The 25,250-nt window shown below is 35.8% G+C and overlaps 1 protein-coding gene across 3 annotated transcripts in view; it reads left to right on the plus strand.

Moving 5' to 3' along the window:
* Positions 1-25,250, plus strand: part of FNBP1L (formin binding protein 1 like) — a 61,446-nt gene that overhangs the window by 13,416 nt on the left and 22,780 nt on the right. For all 3 annotated transcript variants that reach the window (XM_069789278.1, XM_069789275.1, XM_069789276.1), the window contains exon 2: positions 17,252-17,367. In XM_069789278.1, the coding sequence (XP_069645379.1) occupies positions 17,252-17,367 (116 nt within the window). The remainder of the gene's footprint in view (positions 1-17,251; positions 17,368-25,250) is intronic.

Raw genomic sequence — 25,250 nt, forward strand, 5'->3', positions numbered from 1 at the left:
ACAATATCATTTTCTCTTCACTTTGAGAAAGTTCCTAACAATTTACTTGCTCTTTTTTAGTTTGTTTAGACTATCTTCTTTATGTTATTTTTATTCACAAGCTTTTATCTCTTCAGAGTTACAGTTCATTCAGTTGCTTCAACAGCATTAGTTTCTGTCTTCTGCTTAGTATTAACTTCTATTTTATGAGGAAAATAGAAGAAAAAAGAGCATGGCAAGTTAACAAGAAGTACCAGTTATGTAAAGCTATTTTTAAGAAGGTCATCTTCTGGGGTACAGCAAGCTTCCTGATGTGTGCAGTTTTCTTCTGGGCTTTGTATGAGCTGTGGTTTATCATTGCTGTTATATGGTATAAAACATCTGCAACATCTTAAAAAGGTGTTACCGAAAGCTTTCACGTTAATATTTCAGTGGGCTTTCATAATCAGTATTGCCATACGGAGAACACTTTTCAGTAGCTGTCATTGCTTTAACTTTTTTGTGTGGAAATAATGGTAGATATGTTTTATATAGTGCTTAAATGTGCAGTTTATGAGTTTATCTTTTGGCTTTAAACCTTAAGGACAGTATATGAAAAGATATTTCCTTATTTAATACTAGCTGACACAGAAGGTAGTACAGCTCATCCAATTACATTCATCTAGCTGGAAACAGTTTACTGTTTCAGCTGCAAGTAGTTTATTTGCATTACTTTTGGTATGCTGTTTTACCGTACATTAATATTAGGAATCCTAAGTTACTTCTTGAGGAAAAACACCTTTATTCAGTATTTTCTCCATGATTTTATGTGCCTTGATTTCACCTCAGTATTTGTGTACTAGTTGTGCATTTATTGATGTTGTGGCCCAGTTTTATTGCTGTTCGATATTCTGCTGTAGTTACTGGGAATCTGCTTGTTTCCATTTGAGTTCTTTATGTATTACACCCATTTTATTGCAAAAAAAATTTATTATTAGTTTACACATTACAGTTGTAAAAATGAATAGAGTCGTTTCTAAGTGTCCTGGGTTCAGCTGGGGTAGAGTTAATTTTCACAGGAACCTGGGAGGTGGGGGGCATAGCGGGGACAGCTGACCTGAACTAGCCAAGGAGCTATTCCATACCATGTGACATCATGCTCAGTATATAAATGGGGAGCGGGCCGGGGGGAGCTCTCTTGGCTTTCCGTGAGGCAAGTGGTGAGCGTTGGGTTGCGGGTGGTGAGCAGTTGCACTGTGCATCACTCCTTTTGTCTGTTCTTTTATTAGTACCGTTGTTGTTGTAACTTCTCTTCTTGTGTTGTCCCAGTAAATTGTCCTTATCTCAACCCTCGAGGTTCCGTGTTTTTTTTTTCTCCTTTTCTCCTTTCTGATTCCCCTCCCCATTCCACCGGAGGGGGACGGGAGGAGTGAGCGAGTGGCTGCCTGGTTCTTTGTTACCGGCTGGGCTGAAACCACGACACTAAGATACACAGGTTCAGAAATCAGAGATGACTATGCAAATGTATTGTGTAATCTCTCCAGCTGTTTGTTGAAATGGGGAAAACTATTTCACAGCATGGTGAAAAATGTCTTTAACATTTTAGTTTGTTGAATTTGGAATCCTTGATGTGAGATGTTTGTAGTAGTCATGAGCAACAAAGTCCCACGTCAATCAAAACATTTCATATAGGCTTAGTTAAAAGTGCGATTATTATGATACTAGTATATTGTATCTCAGCATGATTTTAAAATGCAAGTAGAACAAATGAAACTAATGATGGTGACAACCGTAAAGATGGATGCTGAGAACCATAGCAGTTTAGAGAGTGTTAAATTCTTTTTAAATTGCTCTCTTGTTACTAGTGATTGCCTCTATGAACTGGATGATACATTTGATTGTTGTGTGAATGATCCGGTTTGTGGAATGCTAGAGATTGATGTATTTATTGTGGGTTTGTGCTGTGTATTCTTGAGAGGCATAAAAATTTTGGGTTGTTTGTATGTAACAAAACAACCCCCCCAATCCCCCCCCCCCCCCCCCAACTTTAATTTTACTAACAGGAGTGAATTTTTAATTGTAACAGGTTGATATCAAATGAGTATTTCCAGCCTAATGGACTAATGCAAAATGTGTATTAATGCTGGGCACATCTCACGTGAGTTGGTTCCTGCATATGTATAATCTAATTTGAAAACTGAGTTTTTAAAAATTACAGTAAAACCAAGTCCAATGTAACTTTCAGAGCTGAAAATAAATTTTGTTACAGTATAGGTTTTCTTTTTGCACTTTAAGAAATGCCAAGAATTAGCCTGTGTTTCATGCCATTATTATCAGGGTTGCGTTCATTTAAATGACTTGGGCTAAAATATAGTTCTCTGGATGACTCCTTTAGATAGGAAGATCAAATCGTAAGCAGTATTCTTTCTTTTCTGTTTTTTCTCTCCCTGTATAAATCTTTCTAGATTGTACAGGGTTATTTTAAATTCGTAGAAGAGTGAAGTTGCTTCAGAGTAACAAAATAGAAGAAACCTAGCCTCCTGAAGTAAAAACTTTGTATTGAGGATTTAATTGCTAAAGAGATCTTTCAGGATACTGCGGACAGATTAAGATAAGAATATATTCTTGACTAGTTACTTGCTTCATTGTTGCTACCTTTGTTTCAGTTTATTGTATTTATCAGTTTAATATTTTCTTTATGCTTTTTTATGATATGAAAACAAATTTTGCTGTCACAGTAACCTCGTGTTTTTTTAACATGCATTGCCTGTTCTGCTCTTGTAGAAGTATAATAATTTTGCTTATTCTTATCAAGCATTTTAAAGCATCTGAGAAATAAATCCTTCATGTGACTGTTTTGTGATGTGATATATGTGACACAGAAGAACATTAAAAATTTAGTCAAATATATTTTGATAAATGATCTTTTGAACATATAAAATATTTAGTATTTATCTGAGACTCATGGGGACAATAATTACAAATAAAAACCATTTATGACAGTGTTCTCCTCCTTTGTAGGAGTGATATGTAGTTGTCTTTGAAGTCTACTCTTGAGATTTTCTTGCTTCCTTCCCAAAACATTCTCTTCAGAAAAATTGGGTGGCTGGGGAGTGTCTTTAATTTCCCATTATATGCTAAAGATGTGTTGAATTCAGATATTGACACAGATAAGACAATGACTAATTAAATTTTATTTTGTTTTTATTTATTTTCTTTCTAAAAGTTAGGCATAGTTTTACACATTGATATGTAGTTATTTATGAAATTAAAAAAGAGATACTTAGGGAAAATGCACTTCTCTTGCATTTTTTTCTACCGCAAAATCCTGATGTGTTTTTGATTCCAAATTGGCAGGCTTTAATCACTTGTTTGAAAATGTTTTTGCTAGGATATAAAGTGTTAAGGCTCCCCAGATATGAAACATTGATTTTCAGTGGGTTTTTAATCAAGCTCATAACGTTAAAAACAAAGTTAGAACTCCCATATGCAATTAGATGGTTTCAGTTTTATAGTCAATGTAATAAGAAAAGACATAACGGTTTTATTCAGTGTGAAAGAAACTGTTTTGTGGTTTTGTCATTATTTCATGTTTTAGTCAATATTTGAGGCTGTTTCTCAGAATTTATTTAGCATTTCATGACAGTTCCTAGAACATTGATTATTTACTGAGATTTATCACTTATCGTTTAATATTTTGCTATTTTAATTCCTTGAGAACTTAGTGAAATAAGTACTTAGTAAAGACATGAGTAGCACTTCATGTTGAAGATTTGAAATTACAAATAGTTGGGTTTTCCATATAGGACATAAAGAACATGATACGGCAATGACATATAATACAGGAGAGGTTCCATGTCTTAAGGTGAGAAAAAGACTGTGCCACTTTCTTCTACTTATAGTTCGATGTGTAGTAAGGAGTGTTAGTTTTATAGGGTTCTTCGGTTAGAAATAGATTTTGAAAGGGAAATACTGTGATTCGTAGTGAATTACTGTGCTGATCTGCAATTGAATTTTCAACTACATCTCCAGTATATTGTTGAGGACTTTTTTTTACTGTTTTGCTCTTTATTATTTCTGATTTGGTAATACTGAAAAGTCATTAGGAGAGAAACCTACTAATTATTTATTACAGTAGTGTTTTTTGTGTGGCTGTCATTAGTGGAACTGCTGCTTTGCATGGAGCATAGAATTAACATAGTGCTTAAAATGTTGCTGTTAAATTGGTTTCCCAAAGTGTTTCTTGATTAGGGCAGAGAGAAGGTTCTCAGTATCTAGCTATTGAGTAAACAGTGAAGTTATGTCAGTAGGGTAAATTGTGCAAAAGATGCTTGAAGAATGAATTAAAAGGGGAGTGGTAGATGGACAGGAGATGAAAAAATTAGAAGATTATTAAAAAGATTATTCTGAGAAATTATGAGAGGGGAAAAAGTGGCCAAGATGCTTCTGTTTCAGTCACTAGATTTGATGCTTGTTTATCTATACCTTTCTGATCTCTACTGTATTTCAGTGTGAATACCCTTGTATTTTTATTAGTTTAGTCAGGAAGGAAATAATTGCAGAAGGTAGGCTCCTGCTGAAGTACCTTTTAATTTCTACACTGGCTGTTTGATTGGCTCCCAAAAAGAAATTGGCTCTTAAGAAAGAAATGGACAGGGTCTGGTGTCAGTTTTGCCAGATGTGACCCTGTGGTTCCATGTTTACTTCTGTCCTGAACATGAGTACTATTTTTATTGCTTCAGAAATATTTGCACTGATTATGCTATAGATTTGCTTTCAGTATTGAGCTCCTACAGTGGTGTGGAATATATTTATGGAGCCCATTGTCTTTTTAATACTGACGTAATTGCTATCCTGGTTTAGAGAAACAGTATGAAATTGAGCTGTTCTGAGTTTGGGCTTTGTATATGTTCTGGAAAGAATGAGAAACATAGCTTTGACAGTTTAAAAATGTGGGGATTTTTTTCAGTACACTGAAGTTTGTACTCAGCTTTTCTATATGCAATTCCAATGTCCAATTACACTGTAATAGGGTTTTTTTACCGTTTTAAAAATGTAACTTTTCTAATGGAAGTGCATATGCTTATGGTTAAATTACATCACTCTGATCATTTCCCTTGTAATTTAAGGTATTTGGGAAGGAAAAATAGCTTTTTAATCTGGAAGGGGACCAGTATGTGTTTGTATTTGATCTTGCAAAGAAAGTACATTTCTACTAGAAAAAAGTTTTATGAATAATTTTCATGTTATTCTTACAATACAGGTTATGATTCTGAAGTCTATGGTGAAATGTAAGAGGACTTTACTGTATATTTCTAGGCTCATATCTTTAATACTGAGACAAACTGATACACAGCAGAATTGTGTTACATTTTAACGTTATCTGAATCACAAAACCGTGAAAAATTCCATAGTTTTGAAGATGCCAGTAGTAACATCTGGTTTTAGTTTAAATTCTTTATTCAGTTATGTTAATGTTACTACGAATTTTGCTGTAAAAACAACGAGTGCCGTAGATTCCATTGCGAATAGAGGATGACTTTTGTGGGTTTGGGGTGGTTTGTGGGTGGGGTTTTTTTTTGGTAGGTTTGGGTTTTTTGTTGTTTGGTTTTTGTTGTTGTTGTTGTGGTAGTGTTTGTGTTTTGGTTTGGGGTGGGTTTTTTTGGGTTTTTTTTTTTGTCTTTTATCCCCCCTGCACCTCCCCCCCTCCCCCATCCCTAGGGTGTTATCTTTATCTGAAATGAAGTTCCAAAGAAGATAAGAAGGCTCTAATTTACTGCCATGTTAATTTCCTGTTAAGTATATGGATCTGGTTTTACAATGAATTTTGAAAAGCATTTACTGTTGCTTGCAAGATATTTGTGAAGGGGAAAAAATGTACCTTATATTTTCATTCTCTTGAACACTAAAATACTCAGAGGTGATTCTAAGGGAATATTTCTAAGGGAAGTTCGCCTTAGAGTAGGACTTTTTACAGAGAAATCCCCTAATCTATTGAGTTGACAAAAACAAACAGCATATGGTGAATCAGTTAACAGATGAGCCTTCCAGTTCTATGACTCTTTACCTAGCCAGTCCTCAGGGATCTTTGATCTTCTGAAGTATTGAACAGTGTCTGCTCCCATTTAATGGGGAGTGTGCTCAGAACAGACTCTGTGGTGATTAATTCTGTTAATACTTGCAGCCTTTCATAAACAACAAAAGATTGGTGATTCGGTTCAATAAAATTGAAGAGCTGATCAGAACACCTGTGTAAGGGTATCTTACTCAAGTGATTTAGAAGAGCAAGCATTTGTTGACAATCTGTATAGCACAGTTGTATCTTTTGAATACCAATAGCAACAAATGTAAGGTGTATGCCTTCATCTTAAATCTATCTGATGGGAGCTGGTAATAGCACTGGGAAATGCCTTATATTCCTGTTGCATTCACTGTGCATTCCTACATTAGGAATAGAGAGAGTAGTTGAAATAGCTTATCAGAGCTATGCTAAATAAGGAGATGCTGTCTGGATCTCTGTGTCTGTGTTTAAAGGTAGAAGATTCACATTTACCAGATGTTCCAATATGTATTATTTCAGTACCAAGTTCTTGTAGGTTTACTGGGTATTTTGATTATGCTTACTGTGAGCAGTGATCTGAAAGTTAACACCAGGATATGTTTGTTTTATTCCTGTGTTGTAAGTTTTATGAGTTCATCATTTACTCCAGTTACTGTTTAGAAATAATGCTGTGAAATATATTTTGTTTAATGAACTGTTGGCTTGAGTTTAATATTCTAAATAATGTGCATCTTTATTAAATACATATGAGGAAAGTTATAAGGGATATACCTTGCTCTGTGTGTGTTGAAATGGTGAAGTTCTGCTGCTCATACTCAGTGGCTGGATTCTGTATAGATATTTTTATACTATGTTTTTCCTAATTGTCAGAATGATGAACAGTATGATTCAAGCCATACCAAACACGTTTTTTTCTTTCTACTTATTCCACTGCGATAAGGCTTAAATGTGCATCTTTAAATGTGAAACACACCAAATTTGTCTGCATGGGATGTGCACCACCCTACTTGTTAAACACATAATGGTTTTTAAGTCACTTAAAAATGGTACCCTCAGAACGGTTTGCATAAGAGCAGATAAATATAAGGAAGTGATATTTGGATGACAGGGAAGTTGATACTGTCTCTTCTTTTTTGCCTCCCCAGCTGGCAGAAAGTACTTCCTTGTTTTAAATTTGTATCGCTTGCTATCACAGTCATCTTGGCTTTTTGGTGAATTCAGAGCTATGACTGTTACAGTTCTGGACTAGAGTATAGTCTACAGTATAGACTCTAAGTTATATGCAAACTAATAGTTATTTTACTTATGTGACATTTCATTTCAGTAAAACTCACTAAATAGTGCAGTGTAAGCTGGGTTTTATGGTCGTGCAACTGGACTTACTGTAATGCAGTAATATAGAGTTGTGCATGTTACATGTAAGGGATGGAGATGTAACTTGATAAGCAATGACTGTGTCCTGCAAAGCAGCGGATGTGGGCTCATTGCAACAGAATGAGCAGCAAAGCTGGTGGAACTTGTTTTCTTCTGAATTTGTGATGTAGGGCATCTAGGTGTTTTGTAATAATATTCCATTTGCAAAAGCTTTAGCTTTCCCCTATTGTCTCCTCTGTACCTCTCCCCTTGTCATTATACCTCCAGGATAATAACCTTCTACTCTCAGGGAACCATTTTGCTTTGTAACATCGATACCACTCCCTTCTTTTCTTGAGCACACCGTTCTAAGTTCACTCCCATAGTGTATGGAGAGGAAAAAAAGCAGTGCATACTCTGCTTGTTAGATGCTATGCCAGACTGGCCAGAGCAAGAACTTAACCTTATTCTGAAGAAGTTAGCAGAAGGTAAGATCTCTTTCCTGCTTCTACAAGTTTTTAGAAAACAGATCCTTTAGAATGCAAAAATAGGTTAAGTCACATATGCAAGAACTGGAGAGTGTCAGGGCTGCCTGCTCATTCGGTCTCCTGTAGATGCATTTTTAATGATATTGTGGAAGTATCTGTCATTTGTAGAGAGGTATTTAAAAGTTTTTAAAAGTTTCCAGTAGTTTCACCAGTGGATTGTGTAGTCATACACTAAAATATTCACCTTGTACATTGCGTGTCAAACCATGTAATAATCTTTTTTAACTGAAGAACAAAATGATTCTTTATACAATTTTTCAAAAATAAAAATCTTGCAGCATTGTTTTGCAAGCCAGATACTTTGTTCTTGCAGATTTTCTGCAGGCTAACATTAGTCATGCAGTAGATGCACTGGTTTTGTACGGAACTTCTGCTTCACATGAGGCCTTGCGTGGCTACTGGTCATACAGCGAATTCAGTGTTCTGCTTTATTGATGTACAGCCCCACTGCTTTGTACTCTGTTATTCCAGTGTTGCTGTAAAGGTGGGATTTTCCTCAGGTATTCTTCTAATGAGCAACAGCTTTTCTAAGCATTGTACAAACAGTAATATTTTTTTACTGTGATGCATCATATCATACTTACTTCATTTATGGTTAAACTTAGTCTTTCTCGCTCCTTTTGCAACTGACATAACTAGGACTAAAATATACTTATGCTTCTGTCTCTTTATTATCAGCATTCAACCACTCCTAGAAGATGCAGAAAGTGCCTGCTTTCTGGCTTGGCTATGGTGAAAATAAGATTTCTTGGTGTTTAGGGGAATGGACATAATTATGTCTTTTGTATTTACAAGGCAAGTGTAGTACTGTCCCTGTGTTAGTTGCAACTATTTTAATCCAATAATGCCTGAAATCATTTGTATGATTTGTGATCTACTGTTGTCTTGGACAGAGCTGTTTCAAAATGGTCTGATGTTTCTTAAAGTGGGAATTAAGCTTAAAGTGGAACTAAGTGGAGAATTACTGTTTCAGAGTTAAGCTTTGGTTCAAATGCAAGTAAGACTCAAATATTTTAAAGATCTCTGTAAAGACCATATGTGAAAAAAATCTAGTTAAGTTTTTTTTTTTAAACAAATTTCCTCCCAATTAAAAGTTTAATGAGATTAAGGGGCTATTTGAAAGCTAAGTGAGTGGATTCTGATTCAGTTTTCAAAGTAGGATTTCCTGGTATATATTTTATGTATGCTTGTATTTTACAAGCAGGGGTGTATAGTGATACCTGCTTCATATGTGTGTGTGTTTATATTTTTTTCAAGTGGTAGTGGTAAGGAAGTCCATTCTGTTTGCTTGGGACAGAGTATCTTACCTCCTTACTAACTTGTAGGTGAAGGTGTTAAATTAAAGCTGATACATACCCACAACAAACAACCCTCTTCTTTGACAAGCTCAATGTGTAGAGGCTGAGCAGAGAGGAAGGATGCCTGTAACCATGTTCGGGCTACTACACACTGTGGTGGTAGAACTTCCTGAGGAGGAGACAGTCTGTTTAGGAAACTGCCCTCCCTGCGGAGTGAGGCAGGCGGTGAGCTTGCCAGGGGAAGACAGAGCTGGAGTCCCCCAAGAGAAACAGAAAGCAGACCCATAGGTAAACTTGTGAAGAATTGGGTTTTTCTTTACTTAAGTTTGCATCCTGATACAGTGAGGTAAATACACTGTTTTAGTTCATATGAACGTGCCCATCAATTAACTGAAGAATTCTGGAGGTGTTTCATAAGCTGGACAAAATAGTGGTTGTTGAGATGTCCTCTGTGGCAGTGTGTTCCTTTCTTGTCTTAACATTGGTGTTCAGTGTCCCAGCTATGAGCTGTTTCCATTAATTTGCTCTGCTAGTAGAAAACTAAAATTGTTAAAATCTAATGGTTAGTCCAGCTGATAGATTCAGTGGCATGGGTGAACTGGAGTGCACACCTGTAATTTCTAATGCCAGTCTCTAATGTCTTTCAGCTGATCTGCTGATCTCCAGATGCAGAACTTTATTCTGTTGTGGTTCTGGCTGTTAATTCCAAAAGCAGTCACAAATGGTTCTACTACTGTTCTGTCTGTGGTAGATTCCTGCCCTTTCCTGGAAAATAAATGTGTCTGTCACACCTCTGAAGTTGTTAGCTGCCAAACAAGACACCCCCTCCTGCCAGACCTGACTTTCCATCAAAAGTTTCCAAAGTAGTTCCTTTGCTGCTGGTCTAAGGAGATCTTTAAAGAGAAGAGCATAGACTTTGTCTTTCTCTTCCTCAATTGTGGCTCTCCATTTTTAGCTTCACTATAGAAACCCAACTTGCTGTATACATTATCTTACAGCATGGCTAGATCTCCAGTGGTTCAGCACTACTTTTAAAGTTGTTCACTCACTTTATCATGCAAACATTTCTCTAATCGTACACATTGACTTTTTAAAATCAAAGTTGGCAGTGGTATTACTTTTTAGGAATATATACAAAAGTTTAACAGACAAATGGACTTTTCATACTGTATTCATGCCATGAATATATTATTTCTTTATTCCTCAGAGCGAAGTAGTCTTTCATCCAGCTAAAGTAATTTTTTAATTCCCATTGTTTTCCCTTTGCATATTAAGCACTTCAAGTCTGCATTTCTAGCAGTTTCTCACTTAAATATTTTCAAGGGGCAACATACAGTTTACTGTTAACACTGGTGTCTTAATTTTTGCAAGCAAAATAGCTCCAACAACAAATTGTTTTCAGAAGTTCTTTTTAGGAATTATTTTTCCTTTTCATGTCTCCGAAAGACTAGTAGATTGTCTTCATACTGTCCTGCCTGTACAGTCTACACTGAACTTTTGTTTTAATATGAAATTAAAATGTGAAGTACTGTTTAGTTTATGTATATGCACCTCTAACTTTTTTTCATCTTAATTTCTGAGTGCCTCTGCTTTATTTCCAGTGTAGCTATGGCTTTTGATGTTGCTGCTCTGAACCTTCTCATTGATATTTAATCTTCTAGTCTATAAAATGCTTAGCCTTTAAGTTTGCTCACAGCCACGTTTTTTCCACTCTTACTTTGATACATAGATTGTTTGAGAGAGGAATGAGGTACAATTTGCAGGTTAGTCTGGAAGCTACATGCAGAACTCATAGAAAGCAGAAAAGCAAGACACTTTCTGTTTTGTTCTTGATATAGAAACAGCTCTTTGTTAGTTTTTGGATGTAAAACAGGATGTTTTAAAAAAAAACAAAAAAACCAAACTACTGTTTAGCTGGAAACAGTTCTTGTCTGCCTGTTAGGAAGAAGTACACTGCAGTTGCAAGAAAAAAAGACCAGAAGACCAAATTGATAATTATAAAAACAATCAGGCAGGAAGAGAGGGAAGTACTAATCAGTGCAGACAGTAAAATAGAAGAGCTATAATCCTAGGATAGAAAAGGAAGGAGGAATGCATAAAGATAGAGACAAAAAGTAGAAGACAAAAACAATTAGGCACTGAAGAGGTTTCAAAGATCAGAAAAACTGAAATGTATTGTCAGAAGTAGATTAGTGTAACATACTCTAATTAAAATACAATTTTATAATCTAATTTGTCCTGAAGACAGTATAGGGAAAGGTATATTATACTATACTGGTAACTTCTCATTAATATATTTATGTTTGATTATGGTTCTCGTAATTTTTAATGTAGCACATGAAATAGTTCTTTGTACAAACACTGCAAGTTGTTTTTGGTTTTTTTAAATAAACGAATTTACCTGGAGTCATCTCATTCATGTAAAATGTTGAATCATTTGAACTTAATTCAAGGCCTTGATCTTTATTTAAAAAAAAAAAGAAAAGAAAAAAGCAAGCTGCATAATGTTTTATGGATACACTTCAGATATTTCAGGAGAAGAGTTTGATAAAATCTCAATATGTGAAGTAGTCACTTTATAATGTTTTGTAACCTAAAATACTTGAGTAGAGTTGCTTTTTTTGTCTTCTGCAGTACTGCTGATGCAGGAAGGATGGACATTATGCAGAATTTAACCTATCATTTAAATTTATCCATAATTCAGGTTCATTTGAGAAACCCTCATGGGCTTTAATTGAGAAACAACTGCTACGATCGATGTTGAGTTACATAATTGGCCACATTTTCTCAGTTGGATTACTGTGGGCTTGCAGGTGTGTGGTTAAGTAATTTATTGCTTTTCCTAAAATGATAATAAAATACACCATTTCTATCCACAGTTGCACTGGGGCTTTTTTTGATGCCAAATGTTTTGGGTTTTTTTCCCTGAACAAGACCTGATTCTTGCTTTTCTGTGCTCTGAACGCCTTCTTCATGGAATCTCATTAGGGCATAGTATATATTTCCTTATACCAGACTGCATAAGTGTTAAGAATTTAGAGAGCAAAATATGGGATTGAGCTTTTAATCTCCCACTCACTCAATCAGAATTTTAGACTGGCGAAGCTATGGAGCCTGGAGAACAAAGAATTGGGGAAAAAACTAATCTTGTGCCAGTGCTTCAAAAATGCAAATAAGATCACTTGAGTAACTGCGGACTAAAATTGTGGTCAGATAAAAGTATGGAAATAATGATGTATGGTTGAGTCAAAAGAGAGTAAAATGATGGTAGCATAATTAATGCAAAGTGTCATGATTTTAAATAAAATGTTTTATTAAATAATATATTTTAAAGATATTGCAGATTTAATTAATTATAGTAATTAGTTGAGAGAGGTTGCTTAAACTTGTAAGTTGATGTAGTTCTGTGTTTAATATGATTCTTAAGGCTTTCAACCGTGTTGTCTGGAGATCTTCAAGATGGAGGTCAGTGAAATGGAGACTAATCAGCAATTTTATGTTGATGCAGTAAACTAGAATTTATTGTAAAGGAATCATTTCATAAAACAGAATTTTTTTTAAACAGAATTTGATACCACAATCCTAGCTTTTCATGCAAGTAGAAATGCTTTCCAAAGTTGCTGAAAGCTGGGAAAGTTAACCCTTTAAAAATCTCAATCTGGTTTAATGCCTTTTATTTGAAACTCCCATGTAAAACAGTGTCTAGACTAGCTACTGATAGCTTTAGGAAGACTAAAGGTTTGGCATTTGTGCTGTAGCATTCCCTCCATGCTCATCCCTCTGAAGACATCCTCCATGTTTTTCTTTTTATTGGTTCTTGAGGCTTGTTTGGGGGGGGGAACAGGTGTCTGTAAGGGAGAGAGCAAATCTTGAGTTTAACCCAGGAAAGGCTTTTTTTCTTTGGCATAATTTGATTCAGCTTGGCTCCTTGCTTTGATGCTTCAGCTGCTATTGTAAAGCTTCCTGATATCTGCAAAAATCTAAGTTTTAGAACTGCATACCTGAAGTATTTGTAACATTGATCTGTGGTTCCAGTAAATAATCTGGAATTAGAATTTAGGGAGGTAACATTTCTTTTGGAATAGTCTATGTTGACCTATTATAAACTTCTTGTGAAGTGTCAGATTTGTTTGTTTACCATGTAGAGAATTTGGACTACATTCCAGCTTTTGAGTGGGCAGTTTCTACTTGGGGCCACCATCCCTTAGCTGACATGAATCAGTTTAATAATAGTCAGCTGCAGTTTTAATAAAGTTTTTTACAAAAATTGCATGTTCAGCTGCTAAGGGGTGTGGGGAGTTACTAGACAAACAGCAGTATGTATTTGCCTTGGAATATTGCTGAGAACGTACTTTGCTATCAAGGTGGTAGATAGCCAGATATTGTAGGGTGCGCTCTTTTTTTTTTAATTGCCTTTTGCTGATCTTTAGTTGATGCAGTTTTCACATTTCTTATAAAGGAGCCAGCCAAATTAATACACCGATATATTTATTTTTAAATTCCAGGCTTAAATTTTATTGCAACTATTTGGTCCATTTTCTTCTCTGTACAGTATTGCCTGACGTTTGTGCTTCCCCCCGCCCCCCTTCCAGATACTGCTTGGCTTGTGTCTCACTGCATTAATAAGATTTCCTTTGTAGTAGTGTGGAAGACTTTCTGCTTGTGTTCCTGGATGAAAAGGATTGCTTAATCAAGGCCCAGAGCTCAAACATGGATGCTTCTGGAGAGGAGTTGAAAGGACCACGAGTAAATTTGTGACTCATCTCTAGAAGCCTTTCTGAAAAGGCCATTCCTTTCTGCTTATTCATTGTTGTTGCCTTTATCTTTTGCCCATTTATCTCAGTTGTCATTATTGAGCAGTGTAAGGTGATTTTTGTGACTGTGGACTTCTATTCACTCTTTTATTGTTTATAGAGATTTAAAAAAATTGTGAAGCTGATCAGTTTGCTTAATATATTTTCTTTATCTGTTAGTCGAGAGCTCTGTTCTGCAGTACATACATGACTTACAGAGAACTTAAGAGGCATTGTCAGTAATTTAATCCAAGGAATCAATGTTTATGTGAGAGTTTATTATAGTGTTTTTGTTTTGAATACAAATTTACAAATCATCTGTACATTATTTTTTTAGGCATCCAACTTTGGTCATTCATAAGCCGGTTTTCAAAAAATGCTTGGGTACTTCTTGAAAGTTTTGTTTGTTTTTTTATCCTTCATACTGTATGCTTCATTCTAAGATAATGCATAATATAATTGCTGACCAAAAAAGGCAGTGAACAAACTGATGTTGTGAAGCTGTCTCACTCTTTTGAAGAGTGGGCACGTACTACTACTATTTTTGTTAATTCCAGTAAATGTGGGCTAATGGCCCACTAAATTAGGATTTCCATTATTTATCTAGGAGATCATTAATGCATCCATGAGTAGTTTCATAGATGTCAATAATGGTGGAGGAGCTGGATTAACATAAAGGTCTGCAGAGCGGTGAAGTTACTAATGGGTTTTAATTTTTTTCTTACATGGGATTGACTCCATTCAGGTTGTTCTGTTATGTTCTATGCATGTTCCTCATACAGGGAGGGAACAAATTTTTTCTTCCCTTGAGGGGCTATGCAATAATCCTACAAAGCTGTCTTTGCACAGAGCATGCTGTTTCTAGAATCGGATGAAGAGGAGGAATCGAGGAAAGGAAGAGTTTTTGGCACTCAATCTGTGATGAAATACTTCTAGTAAAGTGTGAGGGGAGAATAGCATGTCAAATGTACTCTTTTCCGTTCTAGTTTCATATTAGTAGCAGAGAATTAATTAATTTTGACCAATAGAGTCCTTTATTTGTTTGAACAAAATATTTGGAAAGCTATCCTCTCTGGTTACATGTTTGGAAACATAAGTAATGTGGTGTTCCGTAATGTTAATGAAACCTTAGCAGCAAATGAGAGCTTTGTGGACTAAAGAGCCTAAGTAGGACAGCAAAGGCTTTGTTCTGCTGTGCACTGAAGGAAGCTAGTTGTTCTTAATGGTATTGGATGTTGGCTCCATGCCAAAAGCACCTTTTGGAAACTTCTGGATGCCCTGTTAATGTTGTCAGAGTAATTACAAAAATGAGTGGAATATAAAAAAGAAAGGCTTCTTGAGATTTGTGATGTATTTTTATGCATATACGCAGCAGTAGTTTGATACGACAGCATGGTAACAGTCTCCTTCTTCCCACACACAAACAATGCATATGCAACTTTTCTAAAAACAAGAGCGGGAATGTCACTTTATTTGCCAAAAGATATTTAGTGTGGAAATGTCCAGTTGGTGTGAAGTGGGTGCATCAGAAAAATATGAGAAACAGGCCATGGCTTCCTAAATATATTAAAATCTTGTCTTTAGTCCCTCTCCTATCTCTTGGCTGTTTCTATGGTTCTCTGGTGAAACAGATCAGGGAAAGTGGTTGTGGTTTTGGTAGAGCGAGTGATGCAGAGGCAGCAGCACATGGCTGGTAGTGGAACAGGATGAGTGCTTTTGGTTGGCAGTACTTGCATGCCGTTGGATTGAAGTGTTCAAGGCACTAATGGCCATGGTTGTTAGTCCATGGTGTAGGATACTAAGAGCCGCAAGGCAAGATTTGGGAGCAACCTTAATCCTGTTATGTTCTTCTTTATTATTCTTGTTGATTGTGTATAGTTGTGTTGTCTTGGTATCTCTTCTAGTGAATACGTTTTCCTCGAGTCTTAAGCCCTGCAGCATTTTATGGTGTTTTTTGATTTAACTTCAGATCATCCGACTGCATGTTGAAGTTGAACTTAAATTGCTAATGCTAAAGGTCGACATAATTCATTAGGTTCAGGCAAGTTACTGAATCTGCAAGACACAGCTTCTGATAAACACCCCTCAGTTTTTTGTACAAGTTAAATAAACTTTGCCTTTAAATGATTTCTTTAGCTTTTTTCTTTTTCTACTTATTTTTTTTTTAAATCTACTGTAACGTGTATTTGGATTCAGTATATACAGGACACAAACTTTGATGTTGCAGTTGCGTGTCTTTTTGGATTACTAAGTAACTGCTAGGAAAAATTTACTGTAAATGTTGTTGTAAGCTGAAAATCCTTTATTTTTCCGCTGTGGCAGATTTTTAGCATAAAATACAAATATGTGCTAGACTAAAAATACTTTGTACCTTTATTCATTCCTGCCTAATTCCAAACCCCCATGTTTCCACTTTTTTTTTAAATTTTCAACTTGTTCCAATTAGTGTATCCTTTACCTGTTGATAAGTACAGAATACAGTGAAAGATTGGTTTTTGAGATGATTTAATATATTAAAAATCCCCCAAGTTTTTTTGGAAGTGTGGTTTATTTTGGACTGTTTCTCTTTTTTTTGTGCCTTTGCTTTGCTATAACTTTCTTAATGGCTAAGGACAGGTTTGCTTTCTTTGGAATCTCTTGCTAGAGCTGATCATGAACTGTGTATATAGATTTGCTTAATAAATGTTTTTCATATGCAGACTACACCCAACTTAGTCATGCAGCTATAATTTATATTATTTTTCTTTCAGTGCGTAATTGTAAGAGTGGAAGTAATTTTTTGTATCCAATGAAATTACAATTTCTTGTGTTTTAAAACTGCCAAACACATCTCTTCTGTGGAACAGTCCCTTATTTATCTAATACTGATCTTCGGTTATGTCTTCATTATCATGGTGGAAAAGATCCACTTTTGAATTCAAGGATTTCTAGGGGGGGAAAAAGACACACTTGCATTGTGAAAGTGATCAAAGACTGCATACAACTTAAAATGCAAGTATTTAGAGCTGTTTTTACAGAAAGAGGGTAGATCTGTGCCTGCAAATACAGCTTACTGTTCTGGTATATGGCTCTGGTATATATGTATACACACACGCATGACCGATTTATAACTTGAATAACTTCTGTCCACGTAGCAAGCATTCCTCCCAGCACAACTTATAAATAAATTGTATGTCGTTTCTGATGCTGCTGTGATTCTTAACTAATTCTGGGTATTTTTATTTCCTTCTGTTTTTAAAGGATCAGTTTGATAACTTGGACAAGCATACACAGTGGGGCATTGACTTCTTGGAGAAATATGCAAAATTTGTAAAAGAAAGGATAGAAATTGAGCAAAACTATGCAAAACAACTGAGGTAAGGATTTTTTCTTTTTAAAAGAATCTTAACAGTTACTTAAAATCACTGTATCAGATGATGGGCAAGTATGTAATGTCATGATGAATGACCATTTTTCATTCACAGGGTGAATTAGATCACTAGTTCTTTTCATGACAGACAAGTTTTTCTTTACCAGTCCAAAACAGAAAGTTATCTTTGGGTGCGTGCTTACTTTCTTGCTTGTTTTTGCCTTCTTCCCTCCCTCTCTTCCCACCCACCATTCAAATCTTGGAACTAAAAAGGTTTAAGACTTAAAATTTAAGATTCAAAACAAAACCACAGTCATATTTTTCCACTGACTAGCAACATGTTTGTTGCAAAGTGCATTATCTATATCTGCATTTGTGTGTGTGTGTGTTCAACCAGCTTCAAGCCTCTGCTACTAACTAATTTCTCATGTTGAATTGGCAAGAGCTACACTAAATTGTGTTGAGAAATCTGGTTGAAATCATTGAGTAGAACTTGAGAAAGCAGATCTTCCTGTCCTTAAAGCGTGCCCTTTCTGCAGCTGGTCTTGTCCCTTTGGGTGAGACTGTAACCCAACCACCCTTTGTCTTACCTCTCCAGTTTACTTCCTTTTGGTGCCAAGTGAAACATCCTTTAGGTCCAATAGGAATTTCCCCTCAGGGATCATATGAGGATTGTACAAGAAAAGTAGCAGCACTGAAATGGCAGAGAAGCACATTCTTCAGAATAAAGTAGGATTGATTTTTACCAAAAGGTGCACACAGTGCTTGAAGAACAAAATTTAAAATAAGACACTCCTGTGAACTTGGCCTTCACAGTAATCTTGGCTGTCTTGCATTCCTTTGGGGATTCAGCTGAAGCTGCTGCCTAGCCCTTGTCAGAAACTGATAGCAGCTTCTCTCCTGTGGTGTCTTCCCTCATGTCATCATTGGCAAACTAGACTGTCACCTGATACAGAGCTGAGGAATCCTTCCTCATAAATGCAGTAATGAGGTTCACAGCTGAGGTTATGGATGTTTTCTGTCTAGGCTAGTCATTTCCTTTTTGATTTCTTTATCAGTTTCTTTTGTTCCAGTTTTGTATATTCATCTAACATAATACCCCATTACTTTTCTGAAGGAATTTTTTTCTTAAAAGGAAGGAAATAAATACCACTTTCCCAAAGCTTGTGTAGAAGAACTTCAGAAGGTAAAGGAAAGTTTGAAGAATGCACAGCATCAGTTCACAGCCGAGTTTTGATTTGTTTTCAGTTGTCTGTTTACGAATGGAAATGTGTTTTATTTGCATGGATCTATCCAGATCTTTTCCTTAAATAGTATGAACAAATGCCATTTTGCTTAATTATATTTAAAGGTTCATTCCACAGCTAGCAAGATGTGGTACCACATTATTACTTCAGGATTTGACTGACAATAGGAGATCTTCTCTGTGCAGCATTTTACTCTTTTGGGTAAAACTATTGATTTTTCTCAAAGTGTCTTTCAAAAACGAAAGAGTTATGTCAAGTAAACCTTCTGTCAGATGACTGGACTGACTGTCCACGTGCAGTAAGTGTGACAGTTTTGAGAAGCACAGGTCTTGCTGCACACGTGTTGTACAGTGCATGCATGCACTTCCTGCCTGCTGCTAAGGAGGGTCTGGACAGCACGCACACGAGAGGGTGACTGATTTTCTGCCAGTAGACCAGTTTGTGAAGCTACTCTTCGATATTCTTGCTGGTGTATTCCTTGGGGGAGAATTGATTGTTAGTAGTGTTGGTAGTGAACTGTCTTGTGGTAACAACTTGATTTCAGCCATCGTTGCTCTTGAGGACACTCACTGTTTTTAACCATGTAAAACAGTTATGAGGCCCCAGGGGAGATTGAGATCAAGGAAAAAAAAAGTTAGCCATCCTGCAGCTTGCTTCTGAGAAGTTCTGAGAGAGAAGATCTTGAGGATGGATTATGGTTCTGGGGGATTTTAGTGCTGGCAGCATATGGCCTGTGAGATATTAATATCTCTGATAGAAATTTCTAGTTAATCATCGTTTTTTCCTTCTGTAATGAAATGCAATCTGAAAACTAGAATATTGAGAATCTCTTCATAATGAAGCTTATAACCGAGATTTATTATGCCCTTGTTTAGTAGATATATAAACAGTTCGGTGAGTGGTCACTTTTTGGTAGTCCTATGGCTCTCTTAGTACTTGGATGGGAGACTAAGAAAAAACAGGTTTAATGAGGGAGATAATGCTAGTGATGTATGGTGATATTTTTTTTCTGTCTTGGTTTCAGTGTGGTCCATGAACATCCTGTTGAGGTTGTTGATGGATCTTATTCTCATAGACTTAAACCCAACAATGAAAACTTGAGTGAATTTTTCATAACAGTTTTCACAAATTAGAGTCCGTGTCCTGGCAGAAATTCACATTCACTTTGTGTATACCCTTGCATTTTGATAATTTTATATTTTTTTTGTATACTGGCACAACTTAGTGATTAAACTTTCCCAGGTGCAACAGCTGTTCCAAGTCTTCTAGGAGATGACAAGTGATGCATGTACAGCATATGAAGAACTGTTAGAGTGAACTCACTATATTCTTACTGTATGCAGTTGTTGCAGTTTATGCTCACTAAGTAATTCCAGAAATGATAACTTGTGAGAATCCTGTCCAAATGCTGGTTTTAGGTTGCAAGTCATTCCTTGCTATTCTTCTTTGATAGGCAGTTCTTGATACTGAGAAGTGTAAGAAAAATTGAAACCATTGAGGAATCCTCAAATGTCTACAGAGGAAAAAAAGCTGTCTAGAGAGCTTGTGTTTGTCTGCAGTATACTTTGTTCTGGAAAAAAGCAACTATAACTTCATTTTTTTGAGCTAACTTAAAGGAAAATCTGAAGTTGTGTGTAGCTTAGGTCGCAGCTAACATATTGTGGTACCCCAAGGATTGTGAGGGTTATTATAGCCTGTTACTGAGTTACAAGGATATGAATCAGGACAAAAATACTGCAGTATACATTGTAGATTAACAGATTTCATTTTAATTATATGACCATTTAATTTGTTCTTATTTTATAACTGGAAAAGATAGATTTAATATGTGCCAAGTTACTGGGCTCTTGGCTGAATTTTGTAATGGAGTTCTCAGATGCTGGTTTTGGTCAGCATTGTTGCTTAAAAGGGGTGAGGTGAAGGTCTGTTTTGTTTACTTCCACATCACCACACACAAAATAATTCTGGAAGTTCACTCCCTTCTTGTTCTGTATGAAGCATCATGACACTTGAGAAGACAGAGGAGTTCCACTTCCTGTGATGTTAGGCAGGAATGCAAGTTACACCTGCAGTTATAGGTGAAACTGCCATCCAGAATAAGATTTCTGAATTTGGTCAGCTTCTCTATTGTCAATTTAAAGAAAATAGTGATGATTGTTCTTGAACTATTTGAGTGTTTCCCTTTAAAATTGTACATTGTGATCTCTGGAGATGTCTAGTCAATCTGAGCAAATGTATTTTTCATGTTCCTTCTGCATACTATTGTGTATAAGTGTTCTTTTTTCTAAATACAGTATTAATATATGCATACGTCCAGTCAAATTGAGACAGTTACCACATTTTTATATGCACAATCTTGGAAACATTATTTAAAATGGGTGTAAGCTCAAATGTGAAGTTAGGGATGCAAATTATCACCATATGTGTTCATTTCTCAAATCTCTCTTCCTTTGATTGGAGCTGAGAGTTTACATCACTGATTATTATCCAAATATGGATGTGGCAGGATTTTTTCTAGTGATGTTTCTGCGAGCCAAAACATACGACTTCTTAATGGTTCCAAGGATATTTGGCTTTGTAAACTCAAATTCCATGTTACAATTTTTTAAGATTCATCTTTTCAGTTAGAACTTTTTCTGATGACATGTTACTAAATACAGTTCATTGTCATTGTTTTCACCCAGTCCATAGTCCATAATATTGATATGCAATCACTGAAGCCATCAGAACTCTATTGAAAGTATTACTTTACGTATAAATATGAAATGCCTTTAAGTACTTAGTGCTGCCTTTTTTTTTTTTTTTTTTAGTAACTTATGAAAGCAAACTTCAAAGTTTGTTCCCAGGTTCGTTTGTAATATAACGTAGAGTCTGTAGAGTTTTAGGATAAGCAGATGCCACAGTACCTGAGCTGCTACCTTAATACAAATTTTACCATATTGATGCTGCTGCTCCCGTTCTTTACGATCTGTGTTAATTGACTGAAGAAAACTTTGTTTTGAGTTGAGAAACACAATTTTTGTGCAAATGTCTGTGAAATTTTATGTAGATGTTTTATGTACATGACTAGAAATAATTTTCATTTATTAACTAGGGTGCTTTTTGAAACTTCTGGCTATGTGACTGAGGTGGTACTTCTCTTAAAAATCAGTAATACAGTTCAGGCTGCTATCTCACTGGTGGTGGCCTGCAACCAATTTATACTGAGAAGAGAGGCTGATAAAATTACAGGAGCAGCACAGTTGGATGTGGTTAGTCCTGTATGGAATCTGCTTCCAGATGGCTTAAGACAGAGTGTGGTAGAAGTCTAAATTGTACTTCCACAGAGGAATGAAGTGTCATCAATCTACACTGTTCTAAGGAATTTTCTAGAGCAATTTATCTCGTAGATTTGGTTCAGTTCTGATGGTCTGCAATTACTTCTACAGTTTTCTTCTAAACTAGTACAGATCCATATTTGGATCCTGAGGATTATACACACATTTAGATAAATATGTTAAAGAACATTATGCCCCCTTAAAGTGTCAACTGGCTCCTCTTTTGAAGTAATGCTTCACTCTTCACTAGCTGCTTTTCAACCTGCATGTTTTTGAAGATTTAAATCTAATTTCTCTGTTTTTTTCTAAGTGTTAGTGTTCACTTCTTGGAAAAACCATTTATGCTTCATTGTTTGCATGAACACTAGCTTTTTCTTTGAACTTTAAATTCTGCATTTGCTTCTTGTTTCATATTTATTGACTTGGGCTATTGTACCTTGTGCTGTTATTGAACCTTAAATCCTGATCACACAGTGTCTCAAGACTGTGTATTCCTGTGATCCTAAGGTAGACAAGATTGACTGATGAAACCGACTTTTATTAGGAAAAAGGATTAGATGACATTTTTGTCTTCCTAGAATTAGTCAACAGTTGCACTAAAAAATGAAACCAGAACAGAAATCAGTATGTTAGTAAATAATCTATATTTGTGACCCTTCTCTCCTGCCACTTTAAACCGTATGTTTTTAGTAAGTGGTTTCTTTTCTCATTTTTAACACCTCTGAAAATCTTTCCTTGAAAAGGCTTGTGCGTGGTTGTTTAGCTACAGCATTGTATGCTTGTTATACATTTCACCTTCTGAATAATATAATAAGGTGAATTTTAGGAGTTTCCCATTTGTTAATAAGCACTGAGGAGCAAAGCAGAAAGGTAAGGGAAAATGAAACATGGGAAAGTTACTTAGTGAAGATGATTATTCTTTTTTTTTCCTTGGGTTTATGCATTTTCCAATCAAAATGTCTGCGTTTAATCCCTACAAAGTAGAATGTTACAGTAGGCAGTGGATTCTGGTGATAGCAAAAAGAGATTCTTGTTTTAACTTCAGTGAGAAAGTTCTTACAAAATTTGTAGGTACTTCTTAAAAAGTTAGTGTTTGTTCTGTTTCTTAGTATGTATTCATGTAAAAAGGACTTATCTTATCATGGTTGTTCTTTTTGGTTGTAGTTTCTGAGGGTATGGAAAGAGACAAAGGGTCTAAGCTTGCTATTTCCACACCAACTCCCTGCTCATATTTTGGTATATACTTCATGACTGAACATAATCTCACTACTTGTACCGTTGTACCATAGAGCTAATAGACTTCCAGATAAATTGATTTGAGAAATTGCACAAGGTTATTTTAGATGAGAGCAGGATTAGCACCCTTGTTTTAATGATAAGGTAGTTCCTAGTTTGTAACAACCAAAGTTACACAGGGACAGTGTGAATGCGATACAAAACATGCATGCAAGATTTTGTTTCATAGTTTCTTCTCTTATTCCTCCTCTCCTTTTTTCTGTAATGTTGGGGGTGTAGATTGCTTTTATATAGTCCACTTCTTTGCTGCTTTTGAGGAAACCTGTTTTGAGCTATATTAATAATTAGTCTAAGAAGTCAATGGCCAATTGTCTCAATTACTGCTGGACAGACAGATGGAAGAATTTTATCCAGAGGCCAATTAAAAGAGAACTGTTAAAGCAGCTCTGCTAGGTTTGTGTTAGTTTACACTTAATTTGTTCTTTGAGTGGATGTGTATCATCCCTTTACACAGTGCAGGAGTTTGAATGAAGTCTGTTTCATACCAGTTAAAAAACAGAAGCATTCTCTGCATAATCCAGGTCCACCTCCAGAACACACTTTGACAAGTCTTCCCTGACAAGCTCAAGGCAAATACTCTGTCTCTTGAACAAAATGATTTAATTGTGTGTACTTGTTTTGTTGTTTGGGGTTTTTTGTTCTTAATTGGAAGGTATGATTATTTAGAGATGTATGGGGAAAAAAATTACCAGTATTGTGTTGCTTCTATTTGTGGGTTTTAAAGCAAATAATTGACATGCATTATTCTCTGCTGAGATGTTAATTCACACTTAAAAATATTACTTTCATAGTTTAAATGAGAGATACCATAACAGACAATCTGGTCCACAGTGTAAACATTACTAGCAAGATTTTGATCAGTTGGTTCTAATGTGTGGAAAAGATGAGGATTTTTGTGAGGGTGGGCATTAATATTTAAATACTGCTCTGTTTAATTTGAGTAGTAGATCTGTCTTTAAATACTGTTTGCTGCTTTTAAAAATACCCAGCAACTGAGATGTTTCACTGCTTTGACCTCAAAAAGCACAAAGGTTGAGGGTAAGCAACTTGAGAAAAATCCTATGTCTTATCTGTTTTTCTTTCGTACAAAAAAGGATTATTTATTTGCTGTAAAATGATAAACTCTCACAGGGAAAGGAAAAGAACTGTAGTAGAGCTGTAATTTCAGGTTTTCTGTTTCATGGAAAAACCTGACAATTTTGAAAATTGCTAGGAAAAAAAATGCAACCAATTGAAGGTATGAACATTCAGCTCCTAAAAATGAGAAGGAAATTACAGATTATTTTTTTTTCAAGACTGACATGTATCCTGTTGAATTTCAAGAGTTTTAAAAGATGTCACTGCTGTCAGAAAAACAGTTTTTTAAGTCAAGGCAGAATGCTGTGCTGGAAAAAATGTATACTCAGAAGTTTAAAGCAAAGGTTTGACATACAGGAAGATAAGAATTTGAAAAATCACTGGATGTTCTCTCCTCTTATCCCTCCTGTCTGTAAAATTGTGTGGCTTTATTTCATGTTCATCACAGGATTTGGGGTATTTGTAGCAATATATGTAACTGCACATTCTCTGCAGTTGTTTGTGTAAGCAGTGTATGCCTGTGTTACTTATGCTGTAGGGTAGAGTAGGTGATGTGGTTTGTATGATTCTTAAGGTGCTGTTTCTGCATTGTATGATAAGTAAATGAGTTCATATCAGTGTTCTCAAACTGGACTGTGATACTGTGTAAAGTGCTGGTCCCGTGGATTGTCTTTTAGAGATTTTTCTTGGTTTCTAAAAACCTGGTATTTTACAACACGGGTCGTAGGGCAAAATGTAACATCTTTCCTGAAAAGAGATGTTGCCTGTTCTGTTCTGGAAATATCCTCATTGAAGATTTGGAGATGTTGTGGTTAAAACCTTTGACCTGAATGTACACTCAAAGCTTAATTCAGGCATGGAGTTTTGTGCTCATGGGTATAGCATGCAGTGCGCGCTATCTGTATGTTACACAGTGATCATACATGTGCTTTTTTCTTGTCTGCTAGCTTCGT

Source organism: Haliaeetus albicilla, chromosome 8, assembly GCF_947461875.1.
Source record: "Haliaeetus albicilla chromosome 8, bHalAlb1.1, whole genome shotgun sequence".
NCBI lineage: Eukaryota > Metazoa > Chordata > Aves > Accipitriformes > Accipitridae > Haliaeetus > Haliaeetus albicilla.